This window comes from Plasmodium gonderi (assembly GCF_002157705.1).
Source record: "Plasmodium gonderi DNA, contig: Chr09, whole genome shotgun sequence".
NCBI lineage: Eukaryota > Apicomplexa > Aconoidasida > Haemosporida > Plasmodiidae > Plasmodium > Plasmodium gonderi.
Window position 1 is genome coordinate 212,254 of NW_021628934.1, and position 15,017 is coordinate 227,270.

At 31.9% G+C, this 15,017-nt stretch overlaps 5 protein-coding genes across 5 annotated transcripts; 3 read left to right on the top strand and 2 right to left on the bottom strand.

The window, feature by feature from the left end:
• Nucleotides 1–209: 209 nt before the first annotated feature.
• On the bottom strand, nt 210–1,637 carry PGO_090360 (RuvB-like helicase 2; the record flags this gene model as incomplete). Its single annotated transcript, XM_028687626.1, has 1 exon — nt 210–1,637. The coding sequence occupies one exon, from the start codon at nt 1,635–1,637 to the stop codon at nt 210–212; it is 1,428 nt and encodes a 475-aa protein (XP_028543427.1).
• Nucleotides 1,638–4,205: 2,568 nt separating this feature from the next.
• On the top strand, nt 4,206–5,731 carry PGO_090370 (30S ribosomal protein S15; the record flags this gene model as incomplete). Its single annotated transcript, XM_028687627.1, has 4 exons — nt 4,206–4,296; nt 4,586–4,917; nt 5,148–5,291; nt 5,453–5,731. 4 exons carry the CDS (start codon nt 4,206–4,208, stop codon nt 5,729–5,731), a joined length of 846 nt encoding a protein of 281 aa, XP_028543428.1.
• Nucleotides 5,732–6,764: 1,033 nt separating this feature from the next.
• On the top strand, nt 6,765–9,483 carry PGO_090380 (hypothetical protein, conserved; the record flags this gene model as incomplete). The annotated part of the gene is made up of 3 exons (XM_028687628.1): nt 6,765–8,824; nt 9,075–9,146; nt 9,423–9,483. The coding sequence occupies 3 exons, from the start codon at nt 6,765–6,767 to the stop codon at nt 9,481–9,483; spliced, it is 2,193 nt and encodes a 730-aa protein (XP_028543429.1).
• A 281-nt stretch (nt 9,484–9,764) lies between these two features.
• On the bottom strand, nt 9,765–13,137 carry PGO_090390 (hypothetical protein, conserved; the record flags this gene model as incomplete). The annotated part of the gene is made up of 7 exons (XM_028687629.1): nt 9,765–9,795; nt 10,269–10,376; nt 10,722–10,793; nt 10,905–10,984; nt 11,127–11,202; nt 11,384–12,315; nt 12,445–13,137. 7 exons carry the CDS (start codon nt 13,135–13,137, stop codon nt 9,765–9,767), a joined length of 1,992 nt encoding a protein of 663 aa, XP_028543430.1.
• Nucleotides 13,138–14,421: 1,284 nt separating this feature from the next.
• On the top strand, nt 14,422–14,772 carry PGO_090400 (hypothetical protein, conserved; the record flags this gene model as incomplete). The annotated part of the gene is made up of 1 exon (XM_028687630.1): nt 14,422–14,772. The coding sequence occupies one exon, from the start codon at nt 14,422–14,424 to the stop codon at nt 14,770–14,772; it is 351 nt and encodes a 116-aa protein (XP_028543431.1).
• Between the last annotated feature and the right edge of the window lie 245 nt (nt 14,773–15,017).

Consider the following 15,017-nt stretch of genomic DNA (forward strand, 5'->3'; position numbering starts at 1 on the left):
GATAATTGGAGAACACTTCAAAATCAGTTAAGTTTTAAATAAATCTAATGAACAAAATACTATACCCAAATTAGACACCTAAATTGGGAAAGGGGGAAAAAAAAAAAAAAAAAAAAATGCACATATACATACGCAACAATGCAGCATGACGACTTGCATCTCTCTGTCACACAATTCTCCCTAACCGCAAACAACCACTGTCCAAACTTTCAACTAACAAACTTGTTGAACTGCTGAGCAACCCGATGGGCTGATGTTTTAGCATCCATAAATAGCTCATCAGCCTGCTCAATGTGTTTTATATCAATTACTGTTTTTCCTTCAAGATTAGCTATAATTCTAGATGGTTCCAACAAGAGCATAGCAAATCGTAAGGAAGATTGGCTACCAATTTTGGCTAAATAATCCATGCCTTCTTGACTAATATTTATTTTTTCTGTGTGTGCACGTAAGGCTAATATTTGTACAATTTCTTTTAATGTATAAGGAAAAGTTTTAACAATAATTAACCTATCTAGTAAATCCACTGGTATTCCATGAGGTTCAATATTATCTGTACCTTTAACTGTACATATACCTCTGTTCGTTGCCATAATAACTATTGGAGCTAATGGTGATTCTATAGCCCTGTTTAGATAAGAAAAACATTCGATGTCTAACATATGTGCTTCATCTATGTACAGAACCCCTGGAATAATTTCAGCTAACCCCATTTCTAGAAATTTATTAACAGTTTTGTTAATTTCTACTCTTAATTTTTCAGTAATTTCTGTTTTTTTGGGTCTCAGATATGAATTCAGAACAGATGCTAAATCTTCCCCTACCGTTGGATTGGCATTCGCCAAATCAATATCATGCAGAGAAATTTGTTGTACAACTTCTTTTTTTTTATGAACTTCTCCTTTAGGTAAAGATACATATTCATCAAATTCAATATCATATTCTTTGGAATAGACATTGCATCTTCCTAATCTTTTTACATGTCCTGTATTTGTTTCTATATATATAACATCTCCAATTTTTATTTTTTCTCTAACTATTTGTTCATGTATTTTTGGAGCCAATCTCAAAGTTTTCGACCCCTTAACAGTTTTCAATGTAATTATAATAGCATTAATTTGTTTTGCTTTATTTAATGAATATAAACATTCATTTTCTTCTACTACCATATCTACCACTTCTCCTTCGTACACTAATTTTTCATCTTTTATTTTTATATGTATACTTTTCCTAAATGCTTCTAAAATTACTTCCGTTTTTTTTATTTCATTACTGTACACTTCTGCACCTGATAAAAATACGAATGGCATTTTTTTGTTTATTTCTCTACTTATCCCAATTGCCAATGCACTTTTTCCGCTTCCACTTGGTCCTGCTAATAGGATACATTTACCAGCTAGCTTTTTTTGCTTTATTAAATCCACTAGAAACAAAGATGCTTCTCTCGCTTTAAATTGTCCAACTAATCCACATGAGTTATCAAAAAACATGGAATATCTTTCGTCTGTTAAATTTACATCATTTTCATGTAAGTATATGTTCGTGTTTACCCCTAGTCCTTTGATGTGGCTGTGGATATTCACTCTTTCCTTTTTCACATCACTCGACGTGTTAATGTTAGAAAGATTTATCTGCATTTTGTCCTTCCACTTCGGGTTCTACTTCTTGCTCTGCTTCTGAAGTAGTAGTAGTAGTAGTAGTAGATGAAGATTCCCACTTCTAATCAGCCGTAACAATAGAGATATGATAAACGCCTGTACCCAGCTACAGATGCCAATCCTGCAATGGATCTGAGAGCACTGGTAGAAACTATTCAAATATTCACCTCGGTCTTATTTACCATTCGTACGTTTTCCAGTCGTTGTCTCATTAAACTTGTACACATTTGCATGTATGTAATTATGAGCTGTCTCACTTCCAGGGAACAATCGAAACACTGGAATTTTTTTTTTTCACTGATTACTTTAGAAATGCTAGATTCGATTTACATAACTACATCTACTTAACAAAAGAGTTCTGTAAAAAAAAAATTCGAAAATTATTGTAACCCGATGCAAATATATCTTCCACTTTATAAAATTTAAATAAAAACCTTGAAAACTTCTACTGCACTATGTTTGGCCCTCTCCTCTTAATGTCCCAATTTTGGTACAAAAAAAAAAAAAAATATATATATTATTATCGAGACGTTTATTGAAAATAAATAAGACCATAAAAAAAAAAAAAAAAAAACAACATACACCTTTCAAATAATAAGCCACATCCCGTTCTATGTTCTATGCTTTTTTATCTCGTAAAAAAATATATATATATATATATATACTTATAATGGGGATGGGTCAAAAAGGTATGTTTTATATATCATGGGTACAAGTGTTTGTCCCTTTTAGAAAGGATTTATAGCATTCTATTTAGTATGGGGGTACAGTACACTTGAAATGATTTAATTTAAACATGTAAAATATAAAAAAAGATAATTCGAAAGAAAAAAAAAGAATCTAACTTTTTTTGGGATGCTAATCCAGGGATTTTTCTTCCATAACTTCTGTTGAGTCGTTATTTATTTATTTTTATTTTATTTTTTTTTTTTTTATTATCCAATTTTTTTTTTTTTTTTTTTTTTTTTCCTTTTCGGTTTTTACTTGTCCCAGGAAAAGTGCTACAAGTTTACTTCTTTCAAAAACTACACAGTTTCAAACGGCACAAGTTTCAAACTTGTCAGTGGTAAAACCCTCTCCCTTACACAGGAACTTCAAAAAAAAAAAAAAAAAAAAAAAAAATTGTGCTTTTTTGAAGTGTATTTCTGAATAATACTTCTTCTACAGCATCGTACAAACCGCTTCGATGCTTATACCATTTCCTTTATGTTACACATGTGGAGGTATAAAAACAAAATGGGGAGTGGTGACCCAAAGATTCGTTCCCTTACTGATATATATTCATATAAACTTCTATTCTGGCAAACGTGAAAGAAAAAAATGTGGAGAATTGTTAATACCAACTAGAGAATGGCACAGCCAATGGTGGTGTACAATCATCAAAGTGAATAATTTTCCGATCCAGAATTCTCACATTTGTTTTGTATGTAAAAAAAGTTATCCTTTTATAAGGTCTCCTTATATGGATGCAAAATAATTGGCATATGTTTATTGCAAAAATGAGAGGGAAAAAAAAAAAAAAAAAAAAAAAGAGAGAGAGAGAGAGAGAGAGAGAGAGAGAGAGAGAGGGAATAGAACCACATGGTATATTCTTGCAAAAATATGTTGTACACTTTTTTCTCATACGGGGGTTACATATACGAAAGAGTGAAACTTTTTAAATGGATTTTCTTTCTCTATTCACCCTAACTTATTCTTCATAACATTTCCACTACTTCACTTGTTTCGACTAGTGCTTCTTTTTTTTTTTTTTTTTTTTTTTGTATTATTTTTTTCTATGCCTTTTTCCTTTTGGGAAATCGATTTAATATCGTTGGTATTTTCATTTGACTATGCTGCATGACTGATGGGAGGGGAGGATATTATATGCACTAAATTTTTTTTTTTTTTTTTTTTTTTTTTTTAAAATAGTGTCATCATCGCCAATCGAAGGTTTTACCTAAAATCACCTGAACATAATTTCCAATGATGAAGCATTATCCAAAATGTGTTCAGGTAAAACAGAGTCAACTGTGTTCTTAACCCCATTTTAAGTGTAATATATGAGGCCTTTTAAGTTCAATTTTTTTTTTTTTTTTTTGCATTCCACATTTAGTAAGGAAGTAAAAAAATTAAAAAAAAGAAGAACGGAAACACATAGCCCGGTTTAGGTTTATTTTTACAAATATATATATATACTCACACATGTACACACATACATGCTTGCGTGAGCTATGTATAGAGTCTCCCTCCTCCCGAAAATGCAATTTTGTTTTGTTGTGTCCCCTGAAGGTAGGTAAGGAAAGGGAGTCCTAAAAACAGGGTGTGTAACACATTCTCCCCTTACGAAATAGTCCAATAAATTGGCATAACTAGAGAATAAATTTAATACCATGCTTTTTAACTTCACATCTCATACTAAATTCACGTCTCATACTAATTGCACTTCACGTACTAATTTCATTTCACGTACTAACTTCACATTTCACAAGCCACAACGGATAGAGCACCCAGACGAATATACACAGCATCACGGAAATTACATATCATGAGAGTGGAGATTTTTAAATGAAAACAATCAGAACATGTTTAGCCTTTCTACTAATTCTCCACGTCCACGTGCAGCTCTGTACCTCATATTGTGACACCTTCTACCTAGGTAAAATGAAACAAAAATGAGAGAATTAAAATGAAAAAATAAAGAAATATGCTGCAGTGTAGGAAAGAAATGTGCATAAAACAAACAGAAGGGAAAAGCAAATCCACCGAAACTCCATCGCACTCCCCACTTCAGTTATCTCGTAAACAAAATGCATTTAAATCTTCCCACGTGTGTCATTACACTCTACTCTAAACGCACACATTGGTTTGTTAACCACGAGGAAGTAACTACTCTAACGGTTTGGAATATGTACACATTTTTTCTTTAAATCCTTTCAACTTAACAGATAACCGAATTAACTATTCATCCCATGGGAAATGGAGCCCCTTACATAAAAAAATGTATGACATAATTAACATGTACAGAAAGACAAGTGATAACAATGCAAAGCTGAAAAAAGGCTTGCTATATGTGAAGAAAGAAATTCTCAATGAGGGAGAAAAACTGCCGGATGTTAATAAATCGATGGAATCAGAGACACAAGGAGATTTCAAGACCAGTGTAAAAAACAAATCAAAGAATGAAAAATCAGAAATTGAAGAAATTTTGAAGAAAAGTGAAAATGTAATAATGGAACGTTCCTTTTCTTTTGACAAACGTGACATAACTATTAAGCCGGTATGCGAATTTTTATCAAAATGGTTCAAATTTTCAAAAATCATATGGAAATTGGAAAAATGGAGGGAGAGGCTATGTCATAGACATTCCGTGTCACAGCCACAATGGGTGTTGCAAATAAAACGTTTAAGGTGTATCACTGCACACCGAGACACATTACTCTGCACCACGACACAATACTGCAAACTGCATATCTACCCCTCCTCCCATGCATGCTCGTGCCTTTCTAGGAACTTCTGAAAGATCTGATTACGCAAAAATATAGAAAGCTCTTTCAAAGACACCCAAAGGACTGTGGGAGTAGCGAAATACAAATTATCATTCTGACCTTCAAAATATTTTTCCTCACGGAACACATGAAGAGGAATAAAAAGGTGAGAAAAAAATTGAGAGAAAAATGGAGAAATAAATTGAGAGAAAGGAGAATAACTAAGTGACGCGAAAAGTACACTGACGCAGTTGTGGAATAACCAAGGGAGACGAGAAGATCTGTCTTTCTTACAACAGTGCACATGTTCCACACCACACATGCTAGGATTATGCTTGCCTGAGAGGACTCTTCAAATGTGTAAATAAAAGAAGAAAACTGCTAATATATCTTGGGAAGAAAAATCGGGATGTATTTAACAAAGTTACAGATTTTTTCAAAATAAAAAAACCACTGTTGCCAGGCACAGCAGAATATTACAATAAAGATCTCAAGTATGTGCATTTCAAAAACACGAAAAGGTTTAAAAATAATGCAGAACGGAAAATAAAAGTCAATACAAAAAATAGAAAAGTTCAAACGGATAAAATTCTGTTTGGAGAATAATTTAAAAAGGAAATCTTATACAATCTCATTTATCATATCTTCATGGTGATACACTCAAATTATATGCATATTTCTGAGCTATGAGAAAAAAAAAAAAAAAAAAAAAAAAAAAATTCTGAACGTTCAGAACGTTGTAACTTTTTGTGTGTATTTCTTCGTTCCTCTGACATTTTTTTTTTTTTTTTTTCTTCTTCTCCTTTTTTGTAACAATATATGCTAAGTGGTTATTTGCCCTTTTTGCATTTATTATATACACATGTATATTTGTTTTTTTCCCAACTTTATCTGCCTTTTTTTTTTTTTCTTTTTCTTTTTCTTTTTCTTCTTCTTCTCCTTTTTTACAACATACTACGTAAGCAAATCTTACACCTCATTTTTTATTCCGTTTTTTCTATAAAATAATAAATTAGAAAAGAAATTTTCTTATGGCACCTCAAATTATAAAACAGTATAAACAAACGGTTTATATGGTTGTGGTAAAATGAATGATTTAACAGTGATGACTATATGTTAATATATACATGGTATGGAATTTTTACACCTATTTTAAGGGTTTTTATTATTATTATTATTTTTTTTTTTTTCTGTGTTTTTCCTTAAAATTTGCAAATCATTCAACGCTGCTATATTACACTCTACCTCTCCATGCAGAATAAATATAATATGAGCAAATAAATATATAGTATATTTTTTACCCGTTTGAATATCCCTTTTTTTTTTTTTTTTTTTTTCCTCCCCCCCCCCCCCCTATAAGTGGTATGACATGTCCCCTCTATTTTTTGTGCATCTTTTTTTTTTTTAGAGATTTTCGATTTTTTAAATAAATCTCGTTATAATATGCCAATTGTGCTATACTTGTAATATTTTTGTACGTATCTTCAATCGACTTGAATTCTTTTCACTTTATTTTTTCCTTTTTTATTAGAATTTTCCTTTTCTCTTTTAAAACATGGCATTGACTGGGTAACATTTTTTTTTTTTTTTTTTTTTCTTTTTTCTTTTCCTTTTTTTCCCCGTTGATTTGATCATCAAAATGAGTTACATAATTAAGAACAATGTAGAACGAGGAATTTTGCAGTTTCATTTACACCTTCTACTTCATTCTGCTATTCACTCCGTCCTTCATTTTTTCTTCTACGTCGTCCCCCACTTTTTCCTACATTTTCGCTACAATTTGTCTTTTTACTTGCTTTTTTTTGCTTATACTCATGAGATAACACATTGCAAAAATGTTAACCGGGTTGAACCACCCCATGGAATCATTGCCCAGCAACCGATATTCAGTGTTATAAGTAATGACATCAAATTGAAAAATAAAGTAGACTATTCCAGAAGGGCTTTTTACCTTCAGGATGGAGTAAAAGTGTATGAACAAGTCACGAACAAATGCAAGGTGTATTTTTTGCCTCTTGTCTGGCCAAGCTCTGAAAAGGGGAATCATCAAGGGGAGCAAATTCAAGGTGATTTCAATTCTGCCCATACGGGTGATCTCACTTCTGGCCATACGGATGATCTCACTTCTGCCCACACTTCTGGCCACACTGCTGAAGAACCAAACACGGGGGGAAAAGAAACGCCGTTCGAATACTTGCAAAAAAATCTAGGAGAAATAAAAAAAAAAATTGAAATGATCGCGACGCACATTAAGAAATCAGAACTTGTTATAGTACCAATTAATTATCATGATATTTTAAACAAACATCTGCTGGATATTCCTCAATTTAGCAACTTCCTGAACGCATTAGATTTGATATTTCTTGTAAATCAAACCAGAGGTAAACACAACGTTATTTTTTTCATTTACAATTTTTATGAAAATGACGACAACTTTCTATGGCCAAGTAAAACATGGATAAGCGACCATGGAAAAAATGAAAAATTGGAAATTTCGAAAATAGTAAAGTCATTTTTACAGAATCATTGGAAGGAAAATTATCAGAAATGTGTAAATGATATGTTCATTTTTGAAAAGGAAAATTCTATCGATTTTGAAATGTTACATGATAAAATTGAGAGAAAAAAAATATACAAGTGGAAAAACATTCCAATTAGTAAAAAATTTGAAAAGAAACAAGACAGTAAATCGTCTACCACTATCCCAGAAATGAAGAAAAATGACAGAAATAGCATCTCTATTTTTTCGAATTGCAAAGTGGATACTTTAAAAAATGCAACTAGCGAAAACTATTTTGTATATAATTTTTTTTCCAATTTAAAAATTAGCATATTGCATGAATATTTAAAATTGGCTAGTCAACTAAAAATTGATGATTTTAGTCAGGAAACAGATGCGACAAAAATAAATAGGAAAATGAATGAAACAATAAAAGATATAGACATACTAATTAACAAATTTATGAGCTTTCAATTAAATAAAAAGATAATAAAAAGTGAAAAAAGCATGGAACAGATAAAAGGTGAAAAAAGCATGGAACAGAAAAAAAGTGAAAAAAGCATGGAACAGATAAAAGGTGAAAAAAGCATGGAACAGAAAAAAAGTGAAAAAAGCATGGAACAGAAAAAAAGTGAAAAAAGCATGGAACAGAGAAAAAGTGAAAAAGACTTTGAACAAATAAAAAATAAACAATATTCCTACCTAGTACACATCATCTTAACAGACATGCTGGAAAAGTATGAACACAATCTAGATTCACTTATACGATACTTATACCAGAAATACAAACAACAAATAAAGAAAATTAAAATATCATCAAATATGATAAATGAATTTAAAAAAGAAATTCATAATATTGATCAGTTATTCGATCAGTACAATTTAAGCATATCATTTATACCTTATTTTAAAACCAAGGGACGAGAATATGAATTCCAAGAAAAAGCAAATTATATTTCCTACTACATGAAAATGAAACTATTTCAAATATTAAACGAAACAACCATTGAAATTGTTAACTATTATATATCTCAAGGTTTATATATCCAACATTATGATTTCAATTCCATTTTTCTGTCACACAAAAAATATTCCATCTTTTCTTATCTTCTACATCGTCTTGCTGAGCTCCTTAAGAACAAAATAAATTTCACTTTTAATTACCTCTCCCTCAATGCTTTTGGATTATCCTCATACAAGTAAGGGCACACACAAAAGGACACTTTTCCATGGACACACATACTGCTCCTTCACCACTTTTTTTTACGCTCAACATGCATTTGTGCATAATTGGGAGAGAAGAAATAATTTCCATTCCAAAGTGAAAAAAGGAAAATGAAGAAATATAAATGACATGGAACAGCTTTCCACCATGTCACGCAAACGCAACTACTCATCCACATGTACACATGCAACTACCACACAACCCATATATACCTCCACTCTCAGGGATGACATTTCCATATCACCCAAGCGGGACCTCATGATTACAACAAGTGAAATTGATCAAGTGGAAAAAATGTACGTCCAAAAATCAATGCTCCATAAAAAAAAAAAAAAAAAAAAAAAAAAAAAAAAGGGGATCCGAACTGATATACTCTTCATAGGCGAATTATTCCAAAGGAAACTCGTTTTCACTAGGAGACTTGCTGACTTAATTACTAGCCAACTGATTTATTGATTTTAATAGACAGCTCACCATTCCACTGACTAATCATGTTGTTTTATTTACCCCATACACACACACAAACACACTCCCATTTTTTTTTTTTTTTTTTTGTCTCACTTCTTTTGTAGAAATATCCCCACAAGCCACTACTCAAAGATTCTCTTATCAATGGACTCATATAAAAAGTAAAGAAAAGGAATCCAATATGGTCTTATCCAAATTATATCAGTCTGATAGTTTGTATGTATTAAAGAAGCCTGAGGAGTGTTATAACCCGTCTATGTGTTTGTGCAAATTGTGCAAATCGTGCAAATCCATCATTCGATAGGTATTTATAATAGTGTGTTAAAAAAAAAAAAAAAAAGGGGAAATGTGGATTTTTTTTTTTTTTTTTTTTTTTCCCTTTCCATTTTTATTATTTGCTTCCACGTTTCATAAAAAATGTTTAGTGCACTTGCTCGTTTCCAAAGTTAGTATCTATGCTCTCGTCCATTCAATTCTCTATTAAAAAAAAAGGAAAAAAAAAGAGAGAAAAAAAAAAAATAAAATAATATTACACTACATTGCATTATATCACATTATGCTATATAATTATATCATATCATAAGATGCCCAAACGTACAGTGAGATTTTATGTATTTCTACTCTTCTCTACGGGTGAAAATATTCCCCCTATTTTAGTATTTTCTCCATATCCATTCAACGGGGCACCCATCCATCCACCCACCGTTCATAAGTTTGTTCATTCGTTTGTTCATTCGTTTGTTCATTCGTTTGTTCATTCGTTTGTTCGATCTTTTTTCTTTTTTTTTTCTTTTTTTTTTCTTTTTTTTTTCTTTTTTTTTTCTTTTTTTTTTTGATATCGTCTCATTCTATCACTTCTTCGAAGTTGCTGACTTTGATCATGCACCGCGTGTGGATATGCATCACTGGTAATGGTATCGCAAAATATTTTTCAACTCCAAATGTTTTACCTTAGCTTATATTTGAGCCTCGAGATTTTTTTGCTCCGAGCTGATATAATCTTGTTTATCATGTTACAATTTATGAACGGGAGGTGTACGATGTACTCCCATGTCTCTCTAAGTGATGAGTGCAAAAGCGGGGGAGGGGAAAAAAAAAATAAAACAGAGCAAAACAGAGCAAACCAGAGCAAAACAGAGCAAAACGGAGCAAAACAGAACAATACAGAACAAAATATATAGGAGCTAGGACAATAATTAGCATCGTAATAAATGTAATGGACGAGTGTTGCATGGGATGAATATCTATGCTGCTTATTCATCCCACTCGTAGATGAAGAAGAACAATGAGTTCAACCTCATTTATGGCCTTCTATCCTGACATGCAAATGTGAAAAAAATTGAATTCGTCTCTCTCTCTCGCTCTCTATCCGCATCTCCCCTCCTGCTCTTCCAAAGAAGTACTTTTTTCCATTTGGATCAATTCGAACATTTTCTGGGAAGAAGGACTTCACCTCATCTTCATCATAAATATTTCTGCAAGAGAAAATAGAAGTGGTGTATATGGCACGTGACATGCACTGAAGTTGCAAAATAGGGTGGAAAGACACGGTTGCAAATTGGGTAGAAAAACATAATTCAACTCACTTGTACTCATCTGGAAGCAGATTGTTATCCTTCTGTGGAAGTACACTGATTAGGTGAGTATAAGCTGAGTAAGGTTTTCCCTGAGAGGGGAAAAGAAGCGGAAAAGATGACGAGAAGTATGTGCATAAATACCGATTTACAAAAAAAATGCACAACACCTACACGAAACTTGTACACACTTTTAACTTCAACTAGGGCTTGGTGCAAATAGCAGTCTTGTACCTTTTCAAAAAAAAAATCGGATTTTTCAAAACTGAGCAAATCACTGCACAGTGGCGCGTAATGGTATGGATATTCCCTTTGGAGAAAAAAAAAAAAAAAAAAAAAAAAAAAAAAATCCACATATACTCATGTTGCAAATTACACGTACATACATGCTTCAAATTGCAGTTGCGAATTCCTCTTCTCCGATGTGTCTTATATAGTTGCTTATTTTATTTTATATTATTTTATATTTCTCTCGAGTTTCCCTGTCTTACCAATACCAACTTGCACAGCCGAAGTGGTAATAATGCAAGTTCCAAAAGAGACCCTCAATGTACTTCTTAACTATCTGTTGTATTTGTTTTGAATCTTGGATTCCAAATTTATGATGATAGTAGTAAGTCTTGTATGTTTTTTCATCCGTAAACTCTGTAATATTTTCGTTAATCCCTCTTTTTTTAAAATATGCAAATTCTTGTGCACTCAAAATTTTTAAAATAATTTTCAACCGTTCTATATGCACTTTATCTTTAAGAGTTATATAATTGTTATATTTATAAATATAAAATATGTACGAGTTCAGAATTTCATTCATTGATCCTTCATTTATATCTATATTTGGAATATGTGGAAGGAAATCATTCCCCACTAGAAAGGATAAAAATACAATATCATCTACTACTCTGTTTATACTGAAAATCACATTCTTTTCTTTTTTTAATTTATTTATGTATGTAGCTATTTGAGTTCTTATTGAATTTCGAAGTTTATGCACATCCAGAATTTCAAAGTCGTAGCTATTAAGCGGTTCACACCGTGAGTAGTAATCCTTCGTGTACAGATGAACTTTGCTGAATGGGTTTTTTCTCTGCTTGCACGGGAACCCATCCTTCCCCTGATCAATGGGCATTTTCTTACAGTTCTTTTCATTTGTCTTCTCCTCAGTAATTCCAAGCCGAACTAACTCTCCTTCTTCGGATATCGCCTCTCCTGCATCTCCTGTCTCTTCTTTCTGGATGGTAAAATCCTTTTGCGTCTTCTGGAAGTTTTCAACGATACTGCTGTATATCTCGTTCGTCATTTTGAACTTGTCTCGAAGAATAAAGATCTTGTTCAGATGTGTAACAAGCGACAGCATAATTAAATCTGCATCTAGCCCGTAGATGCAGTGGCTGTAGTTTCTGAATTGGGCATCTCGCCTGAAGTTCTGTGCCAGGTGAAGAAGCAGCGAATGGATGAAGCATCAAACTAATGAAGCATCAAACTGATGAAGCAGCAAACTGATGAAACAGTAGTCTAACATGTAGAAACGAATTAATTAAAGAAAAGAACTTACCTCCCTAATGAACTTCAAAATTTTGTGCTCTCCCTCGCCGGGGACATCCGAACCGGAGAAAATAACATCGAATGGGAATATTTCCTTCTTCTTCAAAATCTGAAACCATTTATTTAAAGACAAGTTAATTTTATACATGAAATCAGTACCTGTTGTAATACAATTTGGATTGAACAATTTGGAAGATGAATCAGAATTTTCATTGACTTTAAATAAACTGAGAAATCGTCTCTTCCTTTGTTGATTCATCTTGGCCTTAGGGGAGACTCCATCAACACCCACATACACTAATTTTTTGGGTTGCACTAGAAAAAAAAGATTCTTTAAATAAAGTAAAATATTTGAGAGTAATTCATGTTCGTCATGTACAGGCAATGTGTCCTTATTCGCATGTGTGCAATGGTGTATAACACCATTCATATCTACATAAAAAATGTCTATATCTTTTTGTTTGTTATTGCAAATTAATTCTTCTCTCACAGTAGGATAATAAGAAGTTAACCATTTGTACATTCTTGGTATCCCATAAATTCTATGTCTTCTGTATGTCCCTGTATCTGGATCATAATGTTTATAGATTCTTATACTTTTCATTATATTATTAGTAGAATTAATAAAATACTGTTTCTTTCTCTTAATTCTTCCACTTACAAATACCCACAATAAATATGATATCCATAAAATTACACTCATGTTATATCTCCTCTCCCGTTCTTACATTTGGCGTTTTTTTTTTTTTTTTTTTCTTTTTTTTTCCCCCACACCGTAATTGTGTCACATTTACACTTTTTTGAAAAACAGTTTCCTTGGTACACATGGCTTGCTTGCAAGGGTAGTTTTACACACTGAATATAACTTCAAATTTTATTTCCTCAAGAATATATACATGATATCGTTACTGTTGTTAGCCATGGAGTAGGATTAAGTGTGCAAATGTATGTAACAATATCCATACGAGAGAGTATGAACTGTGAACTGTTCCTAATCTTGTGGAATTCATGGAAAAATATACCTTACTATTGACGTTATGGTTTTGGTGGAGTAAGAGGAGAGAGAGATAGGGACCCTCAAAAAAAAATATAGCTGCATGAAATGACACACAAAAGAGTGGGGAATAATAGTACTTGTAAAATATAGTGTTATTAATAGAATTATTTTCTATATGATAGCATGGTATTCATATTGCAGTGCTTTTTTTTTTTTTTTTTTTTTTTTTTTTTTTATTTTTCTTTTTCTTTTTTTTTTTTTTTTTTTTTTTTTTTTTTTGTGTGAAGTTGCTTTCCCTGAATATTTTCTACTATGAAAGTGCAAATTTTTCACCTTTCCAGTTGTTTTAAAAAAAAAAAAAAAAAAAAAAACACTTCATTTTAACGCACTTATGTATTGTACTTATCCTTCGTTATGAAAGCCAACTTACAGTATTGTGTGGAAGTTAAAAGATCACTCTCTTTTTTTCATCCAGTTACTTTTCTTTCTTCTTGGGTTAGTGCTAGTATCATCGACTTCCCCAGTGTTGCTTAAACAGATAAGCTCACGTAGAAGTGATAAAAACGGGAAGAATAAAAAAAAAAAAAAAAAAAAAAAAAAAAAGAATCAAACATGTGAAGAACCCATGATCCAAATGAAGTGGCATATATTCCCGCACACACAAAATAAGAAAAAAATCCAAATATACTTTATTTCTTTTTCAACATTTCCCTTTCCACCTTTTTGCTGCTACCCCGAATTTGGCAGAAGTAGCCACACACCACTACACACACAATGATAAGAGGACAGACACATCGATAAGATCACATCACATAAGACGAACACAAGCACTAAGCGAAGATTTCTCTTTCCCGGTACACTCACACCCCAAAAATAATAAAAAAATAATAAATAAATAAATAAATAAATAAATAAATAAATAAATAAATAAATAAATAAATAACAAATGAGTAATCCCCACAAGTTCACCTCCCCTACAGCAGCAATCAGATGAAACGAATGAACAGAGATGTATGCAAGTATGTGTGCAGAAAATGCAATAATTTTATCTACTTCAATGAAGCATGTGAATTAATATATAAAGTAGCATATCCTGAATATGCAAAAATATATTACAATATGAACGAACTAAATAAAGGAAGGGAAAACAAGACTGAACCAAATCTCAAATTTTATGATAATTTATATAGACAGATTTATAATAACGGATTATGTGGCGTTAACAAACAAAGGAACGATTTTACAAACAAAGATAATGTCAATAATATTTTACATTTTCTCAACAAGGGGAATATAATGTGTACAAAATGTAGCAGCGTTAATGGGTGGTTTTTGAAGTAGCGTGTGGTGAAAAGGGGCAGAAAAGTGAAGAAAAAAAAAGTGAAGAAAAAAAAGTAAAGAAAAAAGGTAAAGAAAAAAAAGTAAAGAAAAGAAAAGGGAAAAGGAACCTACCCCCTTTGCTTTTTATTTTTTAATTTTTAGGACAACAAAATTAGAGAAGAATATGTGAGAGTTGTGTAAATGGATAAACAGGAATGTTCATAATGCGATTTTCCTTTTCAAATTTTCACCTTCTCCCCTTTTTA